Genomic DNA, 27,132 nt, shown 5'->3' with positions numbered 1-27,132 from the left:
AACAAGACTATGCATCATGCCAAACTGCTCGTCAATGAATCAATGCATTGAAAGAAACGTCAGGCGAACTTATTATTTCTCGTAACAGACTCGTAATTGGCCTCAAATATCATGTGATTTATCACCATTGCCCTATTTTTTAAAGAATTTTAAAGAATTTTTAAAAAATTATAAAAAGTGAAGTATTATCTAAACGACATTTCCATGTTCTGATTGGCGCATTGGTATGAACAGTCTGTGCTACTCCCGCTGTGCCGCCATAAATGAGCAAGTAACTTAGTGACGAGGTGCCGCGCCACAGTATAAAACTTGTTTTTCGAGATTTCATTCAGTGAGCAGGCGTTAAGGGGGGACCCCGGTCTGGAAGGCCGAAATTCGAATCGAAATCGAATTTCGTTGGGAACCTTATGCCAAATGAAATGTTATCCTAGAAAGATTTTTCGACTTTTGGTTTCGTTGAAAAGTTACAGCCAAAAGTATGAGGTCACCTAAGGGATACAGTATTGCTGTAGGAATTTTTACACACGTTTTTCTCGAAACCATGTTTTTCAGCTGGTGGTATCGATTTCTCAGGATCTACTCGACCGATTTGGATGAATTTTTTTGTCAGCATTTGTTTTTATGAGCTACTAAACAGCGATTTTTCAAGATAAATAACTCATTTTTAACAAAAATGGCCGCCGTTTTGCCCATTATTCGAATTTTCGAAAACCCCTATGTAACGCTTTAGGTATTGTGCCGAAATTTCAAAATATTCATCGAAATTCGTATTACGACACTCCGTTGCTTCAGATCCGATACCACCAGTAAGGTACCGATTTTCAGACAGCATTTATACATCCAGCTGTCGACAGCGTAATAATCATTATTCATGCACTCAAAAAATGGAAAACACATCTTCAAATATACCTTAAACAATAACTAAAATACCGGAACACTTACGCTACAGCTCATTTATCGAAAAAAAAACATTAACGAATAATTTGATTTTTTGATTTTTAATATTAACTCCGGAGGAAACGAGAAGCAAAATTACGCCTTTTGGTACTGATGCACAAACAGGTACTATCGAAATATCACACTCCCAAAAATGTAATATGTCGCTAGCGAGTTACTATCGCCTATTCCCAGTTGCGATAGTGAGGTTATCGATGAAGGTCATGCTGAGTTACTTGAACGAGAAGACAAAACGAGACCTCGGTTATATTCACAGTATTTTCATTGCAATGCATTTTTAATAGGATTCTTTTTTTCTTTGTCAAAACAGATGATAGTCACTCGACCTGCCTTTGAGTATTTTAGTGCTGTTTTCGTCGAATTAATTCATTTCGCGTCAGTTTGAATTTATGTGGGACAACTCTAACCATGTGATATACAGTATCTATAGGAATTGAATATTATATGCAAGACACTTACTATACTCGAATTCAATCATGAAACCCGAAATAAAAATCTTGGGAGGATAGCCAGTATCCTGAAGCGGATTGTTTTTTTTTTTTGTTCAACAGCTGTGCAATAAAAATGGAAGCAAGCACTACCGGAATCAACATTTTCTAAATGTAAGCAATGAGCTTAATTATTGCAATAAATATTGTGAAATCAATTACGGCTGATTACCATTGATAATCCGTAATTTGATTCATGAACTTCACAATTCTCATTAGTATTCACAAACGGAAGGATCACTGCATCATTCGCGACGTGTTTATTTTTGTCCTGTTTCATATATTTGTATGCTCAGCATTTTCAGCTGCATTATGCTGACTCAGCTATAAATTGCAGTCCATCCTGCAGTCGATTTCAAAATGACAACCTTTTACATTGTACTTTGCTCGTTCCGTAGCTCCCACGTTCTATGCAATTCGAATTGTTGGTACACGGTTTATCACTTCGTTATGTAGGTACATATCATCCAACGAACAAACTGTAGCAATGGACATGCAAAACAAATAAATAAAACATGATATACTGTAACGTACTGCACAAAGACAAATTCATAAATTATACCACGCCAACTTTATATTAGATGATACATAACTTTGTCAAGTTAGATAATAGAAAATTCTAGTAGCTTTAAAAAAACTTCAGTCGATATCATTCTTACCACATAAGTATTCGTATAATTGAATTGAATGTTTATTTTTAATTTATTCGCTGATTCACTAGTGTTCAAGTGGTGAAATTTCATTTCGGTTTCTTTTCATAAGTTTTGCTTGGCGAAGAAAAAACATTTGACACCCATACCGAATGTCCGACTTGGTTAGATACAATAACGCAGAATTGACTAAATTCACCGTATACGACGTCTAAAACATTTTCGAGAGCGGAAAACTTTGGACAGAATGGATTAAAATGCGCTTTGTCTTGAATTTACAATCGGAAGTTGCCTTTCGAGATATTGAGAACAATTAGATCAGGTCCAAGGCTCTCAGATGCAGATGTTATACACATCGTTTCATAACTATATGAACACTTTTACAAATTTCCACTGATATATAAGAGTTCGGTTCGAATGCTGCGCTCTTCGTTCATAAAACAAGCTTAATACTCTTCATTTGGCCATGCGTGAAAAACTCAAAAAATGAAAAAAGTGTTTTATAACCCAGCTGTGAATTTATTACTTCTTCACAAAATCAACATCAATTTCGTATGAATTTTTGACACGATTATAAAGTGAAGGTTCTTCTTTGATCTAGATAGGTCCTTCGTTGAGAGGAACGACATATTAAAATGATACAAAACTCATGAAACGGTGTACAGTTCTTTTTGTTCCAGCAATGAATCAAATTGAAGCATAATGTAGTGGCGCCCGGTAATTGTATAGTAAGGATGCTCACTCATGGATGACGAATCGGACGTGAAGATGGATTTTGAGCACCTTCCAGTCAAAAAACTAGAAGTGGATTATATCTGCGACATAACTGCAAGGTTGACGTAGGACTACCGTTGACTTAGCAATCGTATAGCTCTTAGATATTTCATTTTTCGAATAAAGTTATTACCTTACCACTTCGTTTATCCGGAAAAAAATTATAAACGCTCAAAGAAGAAATCGATCTCCTCGGAAATACCAAGCGCAAATAATACCTCCCCTCCAACAAACATTTCATTTTCTCTGCTATCAAATCCATAGCCAATTTGGCTTGCGTGTCTCGATTTCAATCCTGAATTATTTGGTCAGCCTATTTTTGAGAGGTTATGTGAAGTCTCTCGACTCTTCGATTGAGACCTTGGAAGACAATATTATACAGGTCATAGGTGAGCTCAACGTTATGGTCATAATGGATGACGAGACCTACTCGAAACTGGACGCAACGACTGGGAGAGAACCGGGCATTTTACTTCCCCCAGAAGTCAAATAAATATCCCACAACAAATTACCGATGAAAGTCTTTCTGTGGGCGAGAAGAGTATGTCCAAGCTGCTGCTTGCGGTGAACTGAGAGATATACAGTACGAAGTGCCTTCATGAAGTTGCCGTCTTCATAAAGAAGTATCAGGTGAAACAGGATGTGATCTTTTGGCCGACCTGATTTCTGCTGAATATGTCACGAGATCACTGGAGGATATGGACCGATTGAAGATAAATATTGCACCAAAAACCACCAATTTTCGCAGCAATTCTCGTCAGTTGCAACCGATGGAAATTTTTTAAGCGAACCTCAAACGCAGGATCTTTTTTCACGGAAGAGGAACATGCCGAAAAATGATTCGAATTGTTTACTAGAGGCGAGTGAACTGCAAACATTAAATATTCTTGAATACAAACGAATGAACGTTTTTTTTACGTTCCGCAGCACGTTCTCATTTTAGAATTGTACTCGCAGATGTTCAAACCATGTATCATTGTCATAAGTGTTCAGCAACTCGGTGCTGTGTTCCGTATCTTGGAAAGGTTCAAGGAGTCTGGAAATCTTTATGTGCAGCACTGGTTAAAAGTTCGATGCACAGAATCATCAGAGAAAATCTTAGGCTTGAATCGCACAAAGTACATGGTTTGACAGCGCGTAAATATGGGTCAAAAGAAGCAAAACTCTTTTGATCCCTCTAGGAGAATGTTCCAGATGTTTTTTATTTCCAGATCAAAAACTGTTCCAAAAAGTTCTTTAGGACAATCGCCTTATGTTTGCCTAAAGTCTTGCTGATGCTTCGAAAGACACAGTTCAAGAATGTGTCGAAATTCTTGGTTTGATGAATCATATCGCGGAAAGAGAAACTTCACTCCTTTTCATAGGACCTAACTGAAAAGCCCCGAAATTTTAAATGAAAACAACCTTTTTCCGAGCGAAGCTGTATTTATTCCTCAGCATAGTTTCCTTCGAGGGCAATACACTTGGTACAACGAGTTTTTAACATTTCAATTCCCTTTCTGTAGTACAAAACATCTATGTCTTCGAAATATGCCTCAGTGCCACTCTGCAGACTGCCTATTGGACTCAGGAGTATGGTAATGGATCCACGTTTCATCCATTGTCACAAAACGTCGAAAATTTAATTTTTGGATGAACTTTTACGCCCGAGAACCCGAGCCAAACCAGATACGCCGTAAGAGATTGTATTAATTTCCGGAGATTTTTATTAGGGACCGGGTTTCCGGAATGAAATCAAACAAATTCGTAGATCCACGGATATTTCCGCATGGATTATTCGGATTGATTACCATGAACTCTTTTCATTCCAAATTGTACAGTGCATCATCAATGCGGCGTTGAATTGAAAGTGAAAAATATCACACATTTCGATAAAAACATAAAAAAACATCGAAGCATTTTTACTCACCACCAATAAAGCTATAAGACTATTGAGAGCATTTATTGAAGATACCGATTTCCCAAGTACTGTTCTTCCGCTGTATTGTTCACTGCACTGTTTGTAAATCCTTCCGATTGAATTGGTTAATTGATACTGCACATCCACTTACTAAGAGATGCAGGGAAGGTAATTGGTTTCACTTATGCTATGCTCGCTTACACACTTGAACTGTATGTATCTGTTCTGCCTAAAATCTACTACCAGATATTTTTTTTGGTTAACAAATGATGTCTCTATTTCTGCTTTGAATGAACTCGTTAACGTGTATTATTCTGAACAGTCTCTGCGAACATTACGATGTCGAAGGTCTTCAACATATTTTCCTCGTTGTATAGAATTGTTGGCTCACACAATTTCGAGAAATTGAATGAACAACAGGAACACACAGCAATGGCTATGCTTTACATTACATTCACTGGACGATTCGTAGCTCTGGAAAGGTATTCTTTTTTCATATGGAACATCAACATGAGTATCTGGTTATGTACTGTAATTGTAGATCTTTCCTTATAACAGTTCTCTCAACAAATGCGAGAATATAAGAGAAGTAACGAGAGATCTATATCAGCACTTCGGCACTGGATTGAGAGAGTGAATAATCAGGATTGATCAGATATCAGGAAAAGTTCACAAACAGTTATTTTTCGTCTCCAGGGTTCCTTATTCTATTACTTGTGCCGATGCCAATAACCAAGTAATAGCCACTGTTACCACGAAAAGCTCTACCGATTAAAATCCCATTCTTATACCCGTGAGTTCTCTGTTTGCCTTGTTCTTATTCTACCGTGGAAGATGAATAAGGCATCGGGTCGCCTTTACAACTTTACGAGCAAAGTTCACCGAAGTAGAAAAACTGTACTAATTTTATTTGAGTTTTTGATTTTCCCTCTCTCTCATGTTATATGCTTGCACTCACTCTCGTACCAGCTGTCGCGAATTTCAGTTACCGTTCCCTCTTCCTATGTTATCCTTTTTTTTGCTTTTCCGACTAGCGCTCACGCTTTTCTCTCTTTTTCTCTTATCTCTTCCTTTTGTATCTTATGTGTATTATTTTGAAAGTCAAAAATATCACATTTTCGTCTGTTCCACCATTGATTTTCCTGCAGAGATCTAGTCCCTCCTCTGCTTACTTTCCCTCTGCTGCAAATATCCCATCCGCTATACTGCTTTTCATTTACTTTATCTTCTCCTGATAGCCGCACTTTTTCTGCTTATAATTTTGCACTGCATTGCAAACCTCTATGTAGCAAAAAAGTACGTAATTCCGCCACAGGCTCTGCACTACGATGTGTCTAGTTCCGGTAGATTTTCATTCCGTTTACTTTTTTCTTCTTCAAGGATATTAAGCGTTCAGCTGGCAGCTGCAGGCTATTTGAAAATTGTTTTTTCTTCTTCTGAATCTATCGCATTTGTCAAGATTACATTGAGTGAAATTTATACACACACTCAAACTTTCTTCGCTGCTAATGATTATCACAAAAAATTGACTTTCCAGCACAGAATAAAATGATTTCCTTTGAGACAGCTCATTGCGGCATAGACATGCGATGTGGAAAAGTTTCAGGCTCACACTAGCAGCAGCTCGCACTGACGAAAAGCTTGGAACTGAGATGGAAAATTCATCGGGAAAAATTTAGTCGCATTGAACGGCTATTCTGTTCACCAATACATTTCCATTTCCAGATACGGCTTTACACTTATTTTCCTCGGTCGCTAGCGCTTTTAAACATTGCTTTCCTGCCAAAGTTAGGCAACGTTTTACAGAAGTGAACTGAGCGGAGCAAGGAGAAGGCCAACAACTGAACTCATCGTCCTTTCAGGAGAGCGGAATTGGCGCATGATTTCATTGTTATTGATGTTGTTGTTGTATTGCACACTATGTACATACATACAGACTTTGCAAAACAACAATGTGGATCCTGCGAAACTAATGGGGGAGTGAGTGAGAGTGGTAGCTAGCGGTTTGTATCGGTATGCATAGCAGCAGCTGGGAAATAGGCACGTCAATGAAAAAGGGGAAAACAGTGAACAGATCAATGACGTCATTGCCGCCTCGAAAGCTCACCAGTGAAGTTGGGCAACAAAAGCCCAAAGGAGAATCCGCTATGTCAGCGATGAGCTTTCATCCAAAGCTGAAAATTTGTTGAAACTTGATAACTGCTCTACGATGTCTTCAAGACAGGTTTATAATTTGTCACTATCTGGTTCGAACTCCTTTGTCACGTATTTGTAGCGCTATATAATATTTATTTATACCAAAAAATGAGGCGAAAAACTCCCGGTTCGACATCTTTTTGACGTGGAACTACGTCTTTCAGAAAGGGTGCCAAATCAGAAAACAGGTCACGTTTTCATGAAATGAAGTAAACGTTGATAACAATTTTAACAGCGGACTAATTCTGATGATTTGCATACCAATCGCATCGGAAATTCTAATTCTAAGATTTGTTTGATATGCTATACATCACAATTCCATTATCCTTAAACAGATTAAATGAATGAAAACTGGAAGCATTACGATTTCCTGTACATTTGTTCTGCCGATTTGCTACCTTCCCGTACCGTCAAAAACGAAATAAATTTCATTTGTTATGCACTCCACAAAAAAATTAGAGCATGAAGATAAGATGAACAGGCAAACTTTTTTTTGTGCGGAAGATAGGGACCGCATAGAAAAAATCGTGCAAAACTTCACCAGTAGCTTTAAAAAATCGTGTTCGGTACACATTTTGAAAAAAAACTATTTTTGTGCGGTAGATAGGGACCGCATAAAAAAAGTTTCCCCCAAGAAAAAAACACAAATCCACGCAGTTCACAGTTCAATTTCCTTTTGTTTCCCTGGTTTGCGATGGGACAGTTTGCCTTTTGGGTTGCGCGTGGCTGTTTTGTGCTTTTAGTTGCATGTCGAAACGAAATCATGTCATGCAAACACTTAGAAAAACATTTGATGAGGGGTAGGGAATGATATCAGAAGTGGATAATTGAGACGCAAATATGCTTTTTTTCGCACTGAAATGCATATAAACCATCGAAAAAAAACTGAATGGACGATAACTTCGTCAAATACGCTTCTTTTCATATACCGCACAAAAGAACCGCACGAAAGCTACGATTCTGAGCGTACGCGTAGAGTTTTATACTTCTGTTATCGTTTGCGATATAGTATTTCTCGAATTTACTCCAAACTTTCAACGATCGGCAAAAAAACGGCTAAACGTAACAATATGAAACGTTCACAGGGGTTTTGAGTATATACTAGGCTCAAAATTTGTCTACAAACATTACAATTTAATGCAACATTTGCAGAATTACAGAAGATTTTGTAAAACACTTCAAAAAAAGCTGTCTTTGGCACTTTTTGAAATCGATGCAAAACAATATTTTTTTCTTCTAAACAATTATTTCCGATTCAAGAGCTAGATCACCCTCTTCTTTGTCAATCGTGGTGCAGAGTGTCTTGAACATTGTAACATTTCCAAAATTGAGCCTCCTGCTTCCAGTATCTAATATAAGTCGGGCTCGATTATATACAGTTTGAAAAAAGATATATTTTTTCATATTTAAAATATGGCTTATTTCAAGAAAAAAAATTTTTCAATGTTAAGGTGCAAGTTAATTGGTTACAATAAGTACAGTTGAGTAAAAATCGTGATTTTTGAAGATTCTCATTGAAGACTCACCATGAACTGCTTAAAATGATATTGCAGCAAAACTAATAAACATAGTAGTTGGGTGTCAAAGAACAAATTGTAGAGCGGTTAGAGAACTTTAATTAGGTTGATAGAAACAATCAAGTTTATTATGCACTAGCTGACCCGGTAAACTTCGTCCCACCCAAAATTTATTTTTCGTTTTTACAGTACTTCTACCAAAACTCGACATTACAATATCAGATACAATTCTCGTGCAAGATTTTTCATTCACTTGCAAATAACATGTTTCTCCGTTACATGGAATAAATGTTTGATACAGAACATATGATAAAACGAAGACAGCCCTAAATCGGACAATTCCTTTCTCGAGTTTTGCGATCCATTTTTAGTTATATAGATAGAAAACGATATAGGAATGCGCTTTATCACATTAAAATCCATTTCCACTTTCGAACGAAGATCAATTTCGATGGCGCAAACATCAAATGGACTAACAACGCTTGTCACTATGTAATTGTAAAACAAATGCGAATTGAATTCTCCGATTTTTCCCATTTTCCTTCAGAGTTTTCCAATTGTCATGTTTGGTTGGAATATGTTTGGTAGAAATATGTGTATTATTTTTACGGAGCCCCCTCTCCATTTCACAGGAGGAAGGAAACATCATAGAAACATTTGTCGTACCCAAAAACCCTCACATCTCAAATTTGGTTCCATTTGCTTGATTAGTTCTAGAGTTTTGCAGAAATTTGTGTTTCATTGTATGAGAGCCTCCCTTTAGAGAGGAAAGAGGAGTTTCGAACCACCATAGAAACATTTATCGATCCCTAAAACCTCTATATGCTAAGCTTCATTCCATTTGTTTGATTAGTTCTCGAGTTGTTCAATAACCTCCCCCTCTCTTTAGAGAGGGGAAAGGAATGTCAAACCATCATAAACACATTCATTGCTCCCTAAAACCTCCATCTGCCTAATTTGGTTCCATTTGTTTGATTAGTTTTCGAGTTATGCACAAATTCGTGTTTCATTTCTATGGCAGACCACAGCACCCCCCCGTTTAAAAGGTAGGAGGAGTGTTGCACCAGAAATGTTTCTTGCCCCCTAAAACCTCCACATGCTAAATTAGTTGCATTTGCTTGATTAATTCTCGAGTAATGTAAAAATTTGTATTTCATTTGTATGGCAGCCCCCCCTTAGAGAGGGGGGAGGAGTCTCGAAGAACCTTCCCCGACTCCAAAAACCCCATGTCAAACCGATATAGTGGTTCTCAGATTTTCGTGGGAAGTGGAAATTTTGTTCTTTGTCGCAAACCATTAGACCCGTATTTTTTTATTTTTTTTGTTAGAGTGTCCGAACAATCAAATTTTTCCACTTTTTTCAAAAAATGATTTTTTTGAAAAATTCATAACTTTTGAACTACTGAACCGATTTAAATGATCGACATATTAATTTAAAGCCAATTATATATTTTTTTTTAAATACAGGAGTTGCACAAAATTTTGATTTTGGTTTCGTTATGATTATTGTATTTGATTTTCATAGTTTTCATGGTCTGGGGACCAAAGGCGCTATATTATTTTTTTTTTGAAAACTGAGACTTTTTTACATAACATATCCCTAAACCAGAGAGGCGTTTTTTTTTTGTTTTTATGTAATATTTTTCAAAGTTTACCGCAATTATTTCTTAATTATTCATTGTAAAATTGTGAACTAAGATGAAAAAAGTGAAATTAGATGGCAGCATTTCCAACATTTGCAGAAATTGCCACTGTCGACAGCCAAGGTAAGTTTAAGGTTTCAATAAACTGACTTGAGTGTATTATCAAAAATTCTAATAACGAATCTAATAAGGTCATTGTTCGCAAGGTTGCTAACTATATATTTTTAATTAAATTTCAATGTCATTACCGTCGCTAGAAACACTCAGTTTGATATCAATCAGGAGTATTGCCAGCGTACCTTCTACAAGCGAGGATGAAATCATTCAGCAATTCAAGGAAAAGTTTCGAGAAACTCATGACAATAATGAGAAGTATCGTATTATCACCACTTTGCCTAAAAGTTGGACAGCCTATAAAATAATGAAGGAATTCGATGTCTCTCAACATATGGCAGAGAGGGCCAAAATACTGCAGAAAAACAAGGGCATAATGACAACACCGCAAAAAGGCTAAGCAGTGCGTCTTTGGCAGAAGAAACTCTATCACTCGTGCGTGATTTCTATACCAGTGACGAAAAAAGCCGAGCGTGTCCAGGAAAACGAGACTATGTTATTCAAAAAAATGTTGATAGCAAGGTATATATACAACAAAGATTGGTGTTATGTAATATACAAGAAGCTTACGCCATTTTCAAAGAACAATATCCTGCAATTAAGATACGGTTTTCAATGTTTGCAAGTGACCACCCAAAGTATTGCATTCTGGCAGGAACGAGCTGTACACACACTGTTTGCGTAAGTGTTTATCACCAAAATATCAAACTAATTTTCAAAACTCTTCATGATAGAATGGCACTTCCAGCTGATGTAAAATCATACCAACACATATTGTTAAATACTCTTTGAACCAATCCCACAGAACAGTGTTGGTAAAAAGCCAAGCATAACCACGTTGCAGTTCGTTTATTCATTGTAGATTGTGTGAATTTTATCAAAAGGAAGTTGCCTGACCTTAAGAAAGTTCACTTTTTCTCAGATGGATCAGGTAGTCAGTACAAAAATAAGATGACAGCCTTTAATTTGTGCCAAATGAAAAAAGAGTTTGGTATAGATGCGGAGTGGAACTTTTTCGCCACATGCCGTGGGAAAGGTCCAAGTGATGCTTTAGGAGGAGTTTTGAAGCGGAATGCTGCTAAAGCAAGTTTCCAGGGTCATCACATTACAACTGCAAAAGAACTTTATACATGGGCTATTTCCAAAATAGATTCGAAAATGCACTATGGTTTTTTTCAGAGACAAGTTATAAAGCAATGGAAAGAAAACTTAAAACCCATTATAATCATGTGAAGTAAATTTCCGGAACTCAGTTATATCATAGTTTTAGACAGGAAAATGAACATTATATTATCGTAAAACGATTCTCGTTCTCGGAAGAAGAACATTCTGTGAAACTGTAAAAGTAGCTTTAAGCATGCTTTAAGCTTTATACCTAGAATAAAAAATATGAAAAATATAACAAAATATAACTCTCTACATTTCTTGCCTGAGATATCTTTACCTGATACCTATTCCTATTTTCTACCCATTAAGCTACCTGCGCAAAAAAACATTTTAACTTTGGAAAATCATAACTCAAAAACTATTAAAAACGCCTCTCTGATTTTTGTATATATTATGTGAAGAAACTCGGCCTTCAAGAAAAAATATAAAAAAATATAGCGCCCTTGGTCCCGAAACCATGTAAGCTACAAATAATAAATACAATGAATAATTACGAAACCAGAATTAAAATTTTGTGTGCCTCTGGTATTTTTTCAAAAAAGATCAGCTAAAAGTTTTAATTTGATATGTCGATAATTTAAATTGGCTCAGTAGTTCAAATCTCATGAATTTTTGAAAAAAGTCATTTTTTGAAAAAAGTGTAAAAATTTGATTTTTCGGACAACCCTAAAATGGAAATCGTCACTCTAACAAAAAAATAAAAAAATACGGGTCTAATGATTTGCGACAAAGAACAAAATTTCCACTTCCCACGAAAATCTGAGAACCACTATATTGGTTTGACATAGAATGGCTGTATATATACAGGTCGAACTCGATTATCCGGAATTCGATTATCCGGAATTTTAGACTCGATTATCCGGAGAATTTTATTTTTTTTTCGGAAATTTTGAATAATTTGCATAATAATTCCATAATGAATAGCTAATATGAGTATCAAATGAAAGGGCTTGACTAGTAGAATGCAGTTAAGTGCGATTCACATACAACATCCACGTCACGTTCACGTTCCGTCACGTCACGTTGCGTCAATTATCCTTCCATGCTATTCTTATGGATGCATTCATATACACCATCAACGGCAAGTCGAAATTTCCGTTGCCGGTGTATGTGAATGTTTTCATAATAATTGCATGGGATAGTAACTGACGTAACGTGACGCGACGGGGCATGAACGTGACGTGGATGCTGTATGTGAATCGCACTTTATTTATGAGAAAAGCAAATCCAAGATGGCAGTCAGTACAAAATGGTGGATTACATATTTTCTCAGAACACCATCAATATGGGTATCAAATGAAAGGGCTTGAATACAGTTATTTATGAAAAACGCAAGTCCAAGATGGCGGCCACTATAAAATGACGGATTTTATATTTTCTCAAAACCCCATCAACATGGGTATCAAACGAAACGGCTCGACTAGTAAAACGCAGTTATTTAGGAAAAATGCAAATCCAAAATGGCCACCACCACAAGATGGCGCTATATGCAATCATCAATATGGGTATCAAATGAAAGTGTTCGATTGGTAGAACACAGTAGATCATGAAAAATCCAAATCCAAGATGACCGCAGTTCCCAAATAAACAATTATGTTTCAACGGTTGTATTCAGCTTGCCCTGTTTGTATGTATGTTCGAGTGTTTGTAGGGTTGTCTCACATAATAAAACTGCGTATTCCATGATCTTTGGAAATTCAATTTGGCCACCGCTAAAAAATGGCTGAATACTTGGAGAATACACTACACTATGAACAACATAAATTCGAAAAGGTCGCCGCCACAAATTTTTTTACTATGTATTTTTTACAATCTCCTCAATATTGGTATCAAATGAAATGATTTGACTAATAGAATACGGTACATCATCAAAATATTCCGAAAAAAGTTAGGTAACAGATAAAAAAAACATTTTTTGAATGGTTTTAATGTAGAGAAGTATACTAATGATACAGATAATTTACTATAAATTATAAAATAAAATAAGTAAAAAAATTTTTTAAGTTAAACGGTTTAATGTACTAAAAGTTGGAGGCGATCTGGCGTAGTGGTAACATCCATGCCTCTCACGCTAAAGGTCACGAGTTCAATTCTCACTCCCGACATTCTTCCAAAAATGGAACTAAAAGTGACGAACCAGCCTAATGAGTTGAAAATCACTATAATACAGATAAAAAAAAAATGTACTAAAAGCTAGAAAATAATAAGACAAGTAGCAGCGTTTATTTCTTACCTAATTTTCTTTGGAATATTTTCATGATGTACTGTATTCTATTAGTCAAATAATTTCATTTGACACCGATATTGAGGGGATTGCAAAATATACATAGTCGACCATTTAGTGGCGGCGACCTTTTTTAATTTATGTTGTTTATTATGTTTCGTGTTCTCCAAGTCAAGTCATTCAGCTTTTTTTAGCGACGGCCAAATTGAATTTTTCAATACCATGAAATACGGAGTTTTATAATGACAGTAGAATTAAAGGTGTCTTCCAAATTTCTGATCAATCAGTCAACAGGAACGGGGTCAATTCTCTATTAATGTGGGGCAACAAACATTCAAACATACATACAAACAGGTCAAACTGAATGAAATCTTTTAAAAACGTAATTAGTTGTTTAGGAACTGCAGCTATATTGAAATTGGATTAGTCATGGTCTGCTATGTTCTACTAGTCGAAAACTTTCTTTTGATACCCATATTGATGAGGTTTTGAAAAAAATATATATGGTGCCATTTTGTGATGGCCGCTGATTTGGATTTGCATTTTCCATAAATAACTGTATTCAACTAGTCAATCCCTTTCATTTGATATACATATTTATGGGGTTCTGAAAAAAATATGTAATCCGTCATTGTGTAGCGTTCGCCATCTTTGATTTACATTTTTCATAAATAATTGTGTTCTACTGGTCATGTCTTTTCATTCGATACCCATATTGATGGGGTTTTGGGAAAATCCACATTGAGAAAATAAGCCCTTAATCCGCCATTTTGTGGCGGCCGCCATCTTGGATTTTCAAGATCATGGAATACGCAGTTTTATAATGACACCAGAGGTAAAAATGTGTTCTATATTTCAGATCAATCGGTCAACAGGAAGGGGGTTAAACTTGTATTAATGTGGTACAACGCTACAGACAAAGTTACAAAGTCACAAACATACAAATGGGTCAACCTAGATAAAACTGTTTAATAAATAAGTGCAAATAATATATATTATGTTTACCGAGAGAAAATTGTTTTTTTTATATACAGGTCGGACTCGATTATCCGGAGTATTGACATTTTTCACACCGGATAATCGAGTCCGACCTGTATATATAGATTTTTGGGATAAAATTAATAATAAAACCTTCAAAGCCACTAATTTTTCAGTTGATCACTTCCAGAATATTATTTAAATCAACTAATTCAGATGTCTCACAACTATATCCTGTACCAAAACTCTCATCTTTCAAATGGAACCAACAGAATCGTCTACGTAGCGTATTTGTTGAAGTAGAGCCAGTTAGAGGCAAACAGAGAACAAGAATAATAACTCAGTCATTGCTGGATTTCGAACATATGCGTAAAAGGATTTTTTTTTCATCAAATATGATCCTCTATCACCTCCTGAAGGAATTCGAATTTTTTATGTTGAAAAATATTTTCAGACTTTAAGGGGGAACACCTGCATGGAAGGTCGAAAAACAATGAATTTTCGTGATTTTTTTTCGGATGTGAGGAATAAAGTGAAGTGTTTGGGTATTTTAATTATTGTTTAAGGTATATTTGAAGATGATGTTTCCATTTTATAAGTGCGCGAATAATGATTATTATGCTGTTGACAGTTGGATGCGTAGATGTTGTCTGAAAGTCGGTGCCTTACTGGTGGTATCGATTCTGAAGCAACAGTGTGTAAGAACGCAGACCGAATTTAAACGAATATTTTGAAACTTTAGGACTATACCTAAAGCGTTACATAGGGGTTTTTGGAAATGACGGCTATTTTTGGTAAAAATTAGTTATTTTTCATGAGAAATCGTTATTTAGAAGCCCATGAAAATCGGAAAAATCTAAAAAATATATCAAGAAACGGCTATGTAGCACTTTAGATAATTCATTTTTACATGCTGATAAAAAATTTCAGCTAAATCGGTCGAGTAGATTCTGAGATATCGAGACCACCAGTTGAAAAAACATGGTTTCAAGAAGAACGCTTTTAAAAATTCGTACAGCAATACTATATCCTTTGAAGTTTCCTCATACAATTGACTGTAACTTTCTAACGAAATCAAATATTGAAAAATCCTTTTAGGACAACATTTTCCTTTTTTAAGAACTGAAATTTTTGAATATGTTTGCTTGACCTGTTGGTTCAAGTTTTGCTTCTGAAAAAACTTATGTCAGACTACTTCACTAAAATTAGGAGAGATAACGCTTTTCCCATAAGATTCCTATATGATGTTGTCCCTTAACACGTTCGTCGCTCAACGCGGTCCGGTTGAGTTTCTTGAAGGGCCCAACCTGCAAATAAATAAATGAGTGATGGTCAAACATTGTATACATCTTGTACATAATCTAGTTTTTTTTCAATTTGAAGACAAACTAACGACAATAACACATGTCAATGTCACATTATATGGATTTCGCATGAAACAGTAATACAAACCATCCGGAATGTAATTTAATAAAGAGTATAGAAGAAACATCATATTTCTATGGATTTGATTCTATGATTTTTCTACATATCCTAAATTTATATTTTGGTGTCATTTCGATCAAATTCGGCTTGAAAGTCCACTTCAATTTGAACAAGGAAAGTGTCACCCATATCTGAAAACTCTGCACGTGGAATATAGATAGCCTTTTCAGAAGTTTGTGTGTAGTGTATGAACAACCCTAAACATTTAGTACCCTAGACAACACTGTTTCTGTTATTTTTACTAGACTAAACTGTTTGAAAATAGTATCGCTCCGTCTACCCCGCGGGTGGCCTTACTTAGAGTTTCGAGCAAAGTTTAACATTACGTAACATTGTGTTCGAGCATTTTTCAACTCGAAACGAGAACAAATGTCTCGACAAGAAATGGTTGATCGTCGTATGGGAAAATGCTAGTGAAACGTTGATTTTAATGCTAAACCTTACATCAAAGAAAATTTCAATTGTATTTCCTTTAGTTTTGACGTTTATTTGTACAAGTATGAGTATAAATACAATACTTTTATTTCTGCACTATGGAACACAATGAAATACAATAAGCATCACATTTGCAGTATATTTGTTCATTTTCCGTAGGCCTTAGAATGGGTATATGAGTACCTTCAATACACCTGGTTTCTTGAATTTGTCGAAGAAATATTGCTTTGTTTCATTAAACTATGTTGTATCCATTTCGATCCATTTTTCGCATAAGCTTCTTTCCAGAAGTGGCATCATCTCATTGAACACTGATGGAGCTGTTGGTTGAGCCGTACCAAGTAAAAAGTTTTCTCCTTCATTACATTAATTTGGTACGACCAGAAGCCAGAAGATTCAAAACGGCCGCTAATTTCAAAGCTGCAGGAGTAGCAGTGCTTCTGAAGGCTGTTTGGAACACGGTTGTATTCGAAATATTTTGAAATGTTTCTCGACTAAGTCTGATATACTGCTAAAACCTTGAAACAAAAGAATAATTATTATCATTTATATCGGAAACGTATAAAATACAATCCTCAACTCTCACCTCTGTGGAATAAGCGTGCTCTCTCTTCACTATCGCTATCGTCAAAAAACATTTCGTGATCTTTTCTTTTTAATCACAATTCTGATATAATATCAAATTAAATTTCTTTTTCGGCTTTGATATTTGCAATAGCCCTAAAGTTTGCTTTGTTTACAAACTCAAAAATTTGACATTTCTCTTCGAGACACATTTTGCTCGAAATCTAGTACACAGAAAATAATAACTTGAAAAAGATACATAATACTAAAATCGATTCGATTCGAGTTTGAATTATCTCGAAACGAGTTATTCGTTTCGAATAGGACTGCATTTTGGAGCCTGTTTCGAAAGATATCAAACGAAGGAGAATTATAGCATATACTTTATACACATAACTATAAACACATTTTGTTAGTAAATACTCTTCTGAAGTTTACAAGAAAAGGCATACAAGGCATATATTATACATATACTGCATACAATCTCAGTTGTACATTACTGCTTTTTCAAGTCAAAATAATTCCCCCCGCAAAGGGTTAATATGATAGCCATAATAAGAGTTTCCTTGATTGTGATGTTTAGTACTGCCTCTTACACTATATATCCTTGCAATAGAACCATTCAATTTTATTGAGTTTCAAAAGCTCGGTTGAGCCACGCTATTTTTCGACTCGTAACTTTGGAGATGAGATTTTGATGGTTCGGGTAAAGTTTTCACAAATAGGGTTGGTTCGGATAGCCTTTCCATCAATACGAATGAACATTCAAAACTACAACTAAGTACTTCGGAATCATTTACTGTCATTTTTGCACTACACGCACCGTGATTATTCGGTATTCCATCGGGGTATTGGCATCAGCTCATATTAACCGGACGGCCATGACATGATTCAATGAACAGGAGCTGCAGATTCTGAACCAGTCAGCATTTTTACCATATCAAACCCCAATCGAGAACTTAGGTGGAGTAATCGTACGAAGAGTAGATCTGTTGGATGATCCACAGCTTATTTTCCTTCTTCGTATTAAGAAGGCTGTAAACTTTGCAATTCATTCGCCAGATCGTGCCTACAAATGGCTCTCTTAGAGCAAAAATCTATTATCAACACTTTCCAAAAAGCAAATTTACGCAATTTTCTGAAATTAAAGCCGGTAATAGTTATAATTTTAAGTTGGACAATGATAGTTAGATTAGTTAAGTTGGTCAATGGTTTCAATTTCATGAAGAAAAAAATTAGGATACTCATACAAATATGGATGAGCAAGAGTCATTACAACGTGTTCCAGGTATTCAAAAAAGCATTAAGTAATAATTTTTATTCAAGCTTTAACCATTTGAAACTGTGTTCATGTATGGTAATCTGATAATGTGGGGGTATGATGGACAGGTGGTTGATTTGTATAGTTGCATTATGAATTTCAAATTTCTGTTGATGGGAAACCCTTCTACATGCTATTCTATAATATTTAAATCATCATATGACAATGAATACTGATCAAAAGTGGAATAGAGAAACAAAAACCGAAAATCGAACATAATTCCGCGTGTGGATGTAACTTTTGCGGCTTCGATATTATGCATTTTGAGTGGTTTAAATGCAAAATTGAATTCGCTGATGGTTATATTTCGGTTTGTGAGTTGACAGAGAAGCGATATTAGGTATGTACGGAAAAGTAAATTCATTCGTAAGTGGTAAATTTAAATTATTGAAATAATTGCACTGGGGGAGTTGAATGGACAGTCACTTTCATAATCACATCCAATGCATGATGGAAAGAGAAGGGAAGAATATTGAACTCTTTTTTATATTGCTTTCTCTTTTCGATCTATTTCAGTTACTGGACGCACAAACACTGAGAGAGAGAGAGAGAGAGAGAGAGAGAGAGAGAGAGAGAGCGATATTATTCCTCTCGCGATAAACCTCTACGCTTCGTATATTATGAACCTGTCCATATCCCCCCCCCACACTACATGTCCATTATAACCGCACCGATAAAAAAAGTACTACTTTTCGGCTTGTTTTATTTTCAGTAAAAAAACATAGAAAAACACATTTTTATAAAACATTTGGCCAGTTATTTCAAAAACCAGTATATTGAACTGTGAGAAACTGCTTTTAAATTTTTGAAAACATGAGTTTCCAAAGATACAATTGAAGTTTTCCTTAACATGTCCGTCTTATCCCCATCTCCCCTATCGAAACTTTACCTCGATATCGTGAGTTTTGAGTTGTCATATGATAGTTATGAAACAAACCATTTTCATTTTGATATCGAGATAAATATTAGTCTGTACACAACGAAGCCATGATTATAGCAACATTGCATGCAAGTTATAGGAAAGTTTATGGTTGAAATTTCATTTTGAACCAGAGAATCTGTCAATTCGCGTTGACGATCTTGAGCTTCGTGTGTCGATTTTGGGAAACGACAATAACAATTGTTTTTCAGATGATTACATTTTAAATTCGAAATTGAAGAAAATGAATTTTCCATATCATGTTAGTATTTTTCGTAAATTAAAATTACTTTCATTTTGCAAGTGGAGAAACAATCTCATACTAAAATTACGTCTGAAGATAATTTTATATTATGTTTAAGATATAGTGGTTATATCGAAAAAATTATAGAAAATGTGTTAAGTTTAGTATCGTCAGTGGTCATTCTAAGTTGGGGTCAAATTAATTTCCCAATTCAATTAAATAGCGCCACGAAAAAAACATCATTCAATTTCGAGCTTGCTAATTTGATAGAGAGTAGCTTGCCTCGTAAAAACTAATGTGTTCTCAAAATGACGGCATCGCATCGCATGATTGACGTAAGCACCGAATTCGTTTTTCAATTGAATCGAAGTAAAAAAACAGGAAGTGGGTTATATCTATGGTATAACCGCAAGGGTGACGTAGGACTATCGTTGATTTAGAGATCATTTGTTTGAAGTTGAATCTAAATCCATTCTGAATGAATGAATAAATGAATATTTGGGAGACTTCGAAAACGAGAGCGTTACGTTGGAGGCACAAGGTTTTATGCATCCAATATAGGATACGAAAAACCTTGTTCTGAAGAATAATCTTCAGAAGCTAACCTGCTAACTGTACTTGATTGATAAATCACAAACCCAAATGTATTATATGGATATTTTATGGATAGAAAACATTAAAATAAACTCTTTCACATGAATGTATTTTTAAATTCCCAGAGGAACTGGCTGATTATTTCCCAGCAATGATTAGATCTTTCCGGAACCCCCTCGATGCTGAATGGCATCCAAACGGAAAGAATTCTGCGCGTGTATGTGTCGATCCTTCGCCGTCCACCTCCTCCAGCACGTTAGGCAACGATGTTGTCTTGTCGATGTCCTCACGAAAAATGAATGTGTCTCACCACCAGAATATCGCTTATGTATGCTTTTTGTGTGTGATTGAATCGAGAGAAGGTGTGGTTTACGATGGCAATTTGGAAGGCAAACTAGAGGGGAATGAACTCTCTGAGCTCGGAACTTTCGGCGACTGAGCGATAATCGATTGCGGGCGCATACAATATTGGATACGGAAATATCCTACTGATGGGGAAGAATAATCTTCTGAAGCTATCCTGTTAATTGCGATTGATTGAAAAAGCACAAAACCAAATGTATTTGGTCACAGTGTTACATGGATAGAAAACATTCAATTAAACTCTTTCACATGAATATATTTTGAAAATTCCCAAAGGAACTGGCAGATTATTTTCAGTAACGATTAGATATTTCCACATTTTCCTCGATACTGGAAGCCCACCAGTGGTTAATGCCAACTCGATAACCACCTGTTAATAGCACTTGATTGAAATATATTTGGTCACAGTGTTACATGGATAGAAAACATTCAATTAAACTCTTTCACATGAATATATTTTGAAAATTCCCAAAGGAACTGGCAGATTATTTTCAGTAACGATTAGTTATTTCCACATTTTCCTCGATACTGGAAGCCCACCAGTGGTTAATGCCAACTCGATAACCACCTGTTAATAGCCGCGCGTGTATGTGTGTGTAGCGATGTCTTCCCAGGGAACCGTTTGTGGCATCACTCTCCTCCTGATGGATTCCCTTCTGGCCTAAGGTGCACAAACAGGCTCTTGGTGACACCGTTCATCCGCGCTTTCATGACAAATGAAGAGCTTCACCACAACAGCGACAACATGCTCCAATCGCTGTTCAATTAGAACTGAGTGGATTTCCGAGCGCCGCTCGCTTATATACCGATTGGTGATTTCAATAGCCTGTTTTGAAAGCTATTTTAAGACTATTGAAACAAGTTTTTGGATCAAAAAGTAACAAGTATATAACGCGTAGACATTTTATCTTTCGAATGAAGTGTTTATCATACCATTTCGTTCAGTTGTTTAGGAGCTATTAACGCTCAAAATCTCGGTCTCCGGCGTAACGCTTTCGTTTTCGAAACTTTGATTTTACACCCCGGTATAGAAATGAAAGACGTAGTCCTACGTCAAAAATCATAAAACCCTTCCGTCCACTTTTGACCTTTAATATTTATTGAGTAGAGACAGTTTATTCAATATAATTTTTTACGGTAATAATTATTCAGTTAAAAACAAGAAAAAAGCGTTATCCATCACTGAGTGGTGTTGGTGGTTACGTCAACCATGCATATTTGAAACGTAAGAGGTTTCCATTCCGGACCAATTATTTGTCAAACTCGGACATTTTCCAATGTCGCTCAATTACGCGAGATTGCGAGGCTCAAATCACTCTTGAAGGAGAACTGACGTCAGACCAGTCGTGAATTGACGGAACAAACGTGGACAATTGCTATACCCATTAACCAAGTGGACTTTTTCCATTCTTTAAATTAAAAAAATCAAGCAAATATTTTTATTGTGCCTATATTGCATTTGTGATTTGTTTTATTTGATATTTGATTTTTTTTTATTAAGGGGGTATTCTAGTCTAGAAATTTGGAAAAAAAACTCCTACTGGAGGATTGGGTCAGACATTGGCACATGTGTGTTGCTTCAGATGGATCATATTTTGAAAGAGATAAAATAAATTTGACTGAAATTTAACTTTATTTCGTTTTATTTAAAAATTCCCGGTTCTGTTTGATCATAGGGTATCTTCGATTTTTACCAATCAGAACGAGATATTTCCGTTTGGATAAAGGTTGAGATTTTTTATTTGTTCTATAGTTAGAAAGACGTAGGTGAATTGGGGTAAACTCGGCCACATAAGCGAAAGTATTCTTTTGTGAGATCTGAGGCAAATATTGTTATGTTTCTCTCACAGAGTAATTGTCTAGCTTATTTTCCATCATATATAAGAAATATCAGGGCTTTAAGCGTTTCTGTGCATGTTTAAAAACACTGATATTTTTTATATATATTATACTTTCTTATCAGCCATTCCATGCCAAACCGATATAGTGGTACTCAGATTTCCATGAAAAGTGGTAGTTTTGTTCTTTATTGCAAAATATTAGAACCGTATTTTTTATTTTTTCGTTAGGGTGACCATTTCCATTTTAGGGTGGTTCAAAAAATCATCGAAAATCTGAGAACCACTGTATCGGTTTGGCATGGAATGGCTGTTATATTATACTCATTTTAGTCAATCTTCAAAGCTGACATAAAAACAGAGTTCACCAACCAGTGCGGGTGAAACCGGCACCCCATGGGGGTAACACCGGCACCCTCAATTTGTCAATAAATATACCTGACACCAGCTGAACCAGTTTAAATGTGGCAACCGCCAAATGGGAGATATTCTAATTCTCGATGTAGCTATCGAATATGGTTCGAATCGCTCAACTGATTCCGGAGATATGGTCGGAACAAGCTCCGGTGAACATAGAATATGGAAAAGAAAGGAATTTGATATTGGGCAAATCTATCATGCGGCACCTCAAACCACATCACAATACAATTACTAGTTCGATGGAATCTATGTCCTAGTTTCGAGCTAACCACCTTTCCCAAAACGTGATCCTGTAGACCTGAGGATTCCAAAGTCTTGGAAGCACGTTTGATAGAAACCAACGATAGCCTCTTTTGCAAGGTTGAGGTTCTCCTGGGACCCACTCTCACAATTCGATTTCCTTGGGAGCTGCGAGGCATCTGAAATAGATATATAGAAATATGTTCCAATAACCTTCAACTAACTGGAAATCATGTCGGGCTTACTCCACTCAAAGGGTGACGGTCTTACCCCAACAGCATATATTTTTTAAGGAGACTATTTCTATTAATTGATTGCTTTAACTTAACTCAACTCGAATCCCAGTGATAGTTACCAATTCAGAGGACATATTTAGAACAACGAAGAATGATTTGAAACCTCGTTCAAGAATAAAGGCTTAAGTTCCACTAACGAAAAGTTATATCAGGTTGCACATCATCGGCACTCGCGTTTGTTTTGACTAATATATTAATTACTAACATGTACAGTGTTCAAAAACATAGTTAATGAGAGTTTTCTAGTAAAGCTCAAGAGGTACCGGTCTTACCCCTAGTTCTCGTAATCCTCGTCAAAAATATAAAAATAGAAAGAAAATAATTGTAACGATACCAGTGAAGTACCTCTCGGCTCTAGTGAAGTCTAATCTGATTAAAACTTCACAGGTCCTTCGTGTGCTTTAATGTATGGGAGAATATGTTTTTTCGAACACTTTTACCTGCACATGTTCTAGCCCATAATTCTGTTTATAACATCTTTTCGTCCATTATTGGAAATCTCTCGCCAGATCAGAACAAAATAAGGAAATTTGTCAGAGTTTTCCAACGTGAACTTGCTTAGGAAATCTACTCTCACCGTTCGTTTATAGATCCTTTTTTATCGGATTCACGTACGAATCTTCATTCATGATTAACAGAGTAATGTACACATATCCACTTGCTTCTGAGTATGCTTTAGTTGTTTGCTGATACAATAAGAGTGATCGAGGACGGAATCCGTCTTGAGCATTTTACAATATTTATATTGTTGGTTTAAATTTCTCCAAAAACCTTCCCAAATTTTGAAAGATATCTATTGAGAAAAATTTAAACTCTATAAATTTCCAGTAGTTGATTCGTCGTTATGAGACTATCAGATCCATCCAATAGTTGACAACTAGCAGTAAGATTAACGTTTATCACACTGTTATCAGCCTAGATTACGCGTTCAATACTCCCCAGTTTTCTAAGCTGAAACGCATTGAAATTGATGTGTTCAAAACTATCGGTACATTTTGTTCACCTCCTTCGATCAGTATCTTTTGCCGTAATCGAAATGAAACATAAAAACTTGTTTCCACTGTTGGTGTGTTTGATTCCAATTAGCTGTGCTAAAAACCTACATAATAATGGTTATGAAGTTCTGGATATCACCCTACGAGGAAACCTCAATAAAATGCTGATAAATTTGATCGAAAGGTTTAAGATCATAATGCCTTGTGGAATCCTTGAGCTAGGAGTCCCAGTGATGGTACCATTGAAGCTGAATCATACAAACTTTACAATTGATCAACACGGGTGGATTCAGTAAATTCTGTAGACTTTATTTAGATTGCATAAATTATTTTCATTCTTTTTAGATTCGACGCGGAACTCAATAATATCTTGATCGAGGATTTGGATAAATTTGATATTGTTGATGTGAACCTGAAGATATTGCAATTTCAATTAGATTTCAATTTGTTCTTTCACTCCATCAAAACCACTGGCGAATATAAGGCACATGGAAAAGCTTTTGGACTTATACCTTTCAACAGAAGTGGTAGTTTCACTTTCAACCTGATTGGTAACGCTATTTGTACAGTTTGAATGTCACTTCGATGCTAATTTAAATGCTATATTCATTTATTCAGGCCTACATCTTGATGGCACAATCAAAATAGGAATGAATAGTGATCAAGTAATGATAAACGACTTTAAAATACGACTAACCGTCGATTTGGTTGAATCAAAGTTCGAGGAGGTATTCCTGTTCCCTTTGAACACGCTGATATTTAACAAAATTATTGAGGGACTGGTACCTAAACTACTTAAGGATTATCAGCAGCAAGTGTCGCAACATCTGGAGAATTTTATCAAACCACAAGTGAATGAAATTCTACGAGGTTACACTGTACAAGAGTTAGGTAGTTTGGTGGAAAACAGCTCGATACTTCTAACTAGTTGTTCAAGATAAATAGAACGTGGAAAAGTTTTCTTCGTGTGATTAAATATCAAAATATAGATATAAGATTTTATCCCATTTGCTTATTTATCTAGGCTCCTTAGTATTTCGGCTGCAACAGCGCTGGATTAAATTGTGTACATTATACATTATACATTGTTTATCGTGTCGATATTATTGTAAATTACCCAATAGTCATTTCGGCGTAGAAGTATTTCTTTTGCTCAACTGTTCAGTAGGACCGGACAGCGGAAACAGTTGATACGATCATTGTCATGTTTTTGACATGTTGGGCCCCGTGTCGGTCCCTAGGGACTGACGTTGATCTTTTTGCGGAATGTTCTAGCTTTTCGCAGGCGCTGTTCTATAACAGAATGGAAAGCCTTGTCAAACATCATCTCATCTTGTGCTTTGAAATTCCCAAATCTGTGAGAAAAATCAGCCTTTATCGCCTGGGGTGCGTCAACGTATTTACAAGCTGTCGATCTTCTTCTGTAGGAGCCTTGAACTACTGCGACCATTAATTTGATTTATTGTAGTGATAACCTAGCTGACGATACTTTGTAAATTCTCAGTGTCAGAAAATGGGCACAAATCAATTTTCCATTCGTTTTTCGAACAACATGAATTTGTTCTAATTTTTTTTAATTTGGTTGAGTTGTGAACCGATTTACCTTGCAGGCCCAAGTATTCAAAGCTAAAATTAACCGGGCAAACGTATACCCTCCGACGCACGCTAACTAAAGGATTTTCTAAACGACTTTCTCCTATGTTTCAAAATAACTGGGCAATCGGTGAAGCACAGGTTTTCTGGCGGTCGACTCGGATTGCGTCACCTGTGCGCCTTGGGGCCGCCTTGTCTTCGTTAGATGGGGACCTCAGAATAAGTTTTATTACGAAAAAATAAATGCATAATAAAAAATGCACCTCGGTGGCGTTAATACGTAGTGGAAAAGGGGGGGGGGGTTACCTACTAGATGTTGCGCGATAATGATGTGGCTGCCACCCGAGAAGGTATCTGCGGAAACAAGCCTGGGCTCTGTCAGAGATAATCCCGGGATCGATGCAGCTATTGTACACGATGCCTGTAAAAAATTGAAAAAATCTTCAAATCCTGGACTGGATAGTATTCCGTCTGTTGTCTTGAAGATGTGCTCTAGCATCCTCTCGATACCGTTGAGTAACTTATTCCGCCGCTTCATGCTCTGCGGAAGATTTCCGAATCTATGGAAAAAATCATTCGTCTTCCCAGTATTTAAAAAAGGTTACAAAAAAGCAGATGACATTATAAAAAAGACGGGTGGGTAATGTCGGGGACATAACCGGAGTGACGTAGGACTATACAAAGGGCACAGCTTTTGTTAAATATATATTTTAAATATATTGTTTTATTTTCTTCTCCTACGTGAATACCTACCTATCTACCTGAAAAATGGATTAGTTTACTGTTTACTCTTTATGAATATGTTGATGGTTCTGAAAAGAACCTTTGGTGTTGTGTTTTTGTTATCACTCGATATTCCCATCTTGTTCGGTTAAACCTTCCTGTTTAGCTATTGCGTTTGCCACTCGCCACAGCTTTCACAGTTGGAAAATTTCTTCCCATCCAGCTTTGTGACATGTTGTACAGTAAATTACATTCAATGCGACGTGCCGAAGCACCACTCAGTGTCGCATTGGAGGCGATTTTAACCTGTAATTGAACATTTGCGATGACAGTGGTACAGTGTCGACTTGCAATGTGGGGTCATAATTTGGATCTCTATGTTTACAAAAATGTCCAACTAAATAAGTCGCATTACATGTCCGTCCAATTAGCTAAATGTCGAACTAATTGTAAATTACTGTACTTTCAATCTGGAAACAATTTAAGAATTGGTGA

The 27,132-nt window shown here is 36.1% G+C and overlaps 2 protein-coding genes across 10 annotated transcripts in view; one reads left to right on the top strand and one right to left on the bottom strand.

Moving 5' to 3' along the window:
- Positions 1–27,132, bottom strand: part of LOC129775722 (acetylcholinesterase) — a 208,857-nt gene that overhangs the window by 65,160 nt on the left and 116,565 nt on the right. The window contains exons 1-2 of one of the 9 annotated variants that reach the window (XM_055780761.1): positions 5,728–6,442; positions 4,779–5,243 (exon numbers count right to left, since the gene is read on the bottom strand). The exons of 2 other annotated variants lie outside the window; for them this stretch is intronic. The gene's annotated coding sequence lies outside the window, so the exon portion shown is untranslated. Of the gene's footprint in view, positions 1–4,778; positions 6,446–27,132 lie in introns of those variants that run through there. 6 more of the 9 variants (XM_055780762.1, XM_055780763.1, XM_055780764.1 and 3 more) reach the window with 6 other exon arrangements.
- LOC129773963 (uncharacterized) lies at positions 24,477–25,262 on the top strand. Its single transcript, XM_055777640.1, has 3 exons — positions 24,477–24,613; positions 24,667–24,872; positions 24,940–25,262. Exons 1-3 carry the CDS (start codon positions 24,483–24,485, stop codon positions 25,260–25,262), a joined length of 660 nt encoding a protein of 219 aa, XP_055633615.1. The 5' UTR covers positions 24,477–24,482.

This window comes from Toxorhynchites rutilus, chromosome 3, assembly GCF_029784135.1.
Source record: "Toxorhynchites rutilus septentrionalis strain SRP chromosome 3, ASM2978413v1, whole genome shotgun sequence".
Taxonomy (NCBI): Eukaryota; Metazoa; Arthropoda; class Insecta; order Diptera; family Culicidae; genus Toxorhynchites; species Toxorhynchites rutilus.
The sequence above is the reverse complement of the archived record's forward strand: the minus strand, read 5'-3'. Positions and strand labels throughout refer to the sequence as shown.

Excerpts from the sequence above, each read along its gene's own strand:
- LOC129773963 (XM_055777640.1), top strand. The coding sequence starts at position 24,483 with ATGCTGATAAATTTGATCGAAAGGTTTAAGATCATAATGCCTTGTGGA. Across the intron at positions 24,614-24,666 it reads GATCAACACGGGTGGATTCA|ATTCGACGCGGAACTCAATA; the intron begins GTAAATTCTGTA and ends CATTCTTTTTAG. Across the intron at positions 24,873-24,939 it reads TTTCACTTTCAACCTGATTG|GCCTACATCTTGATGGCACA; the intron begins GTAACGCTATTT and ends TCATTTATTCAG.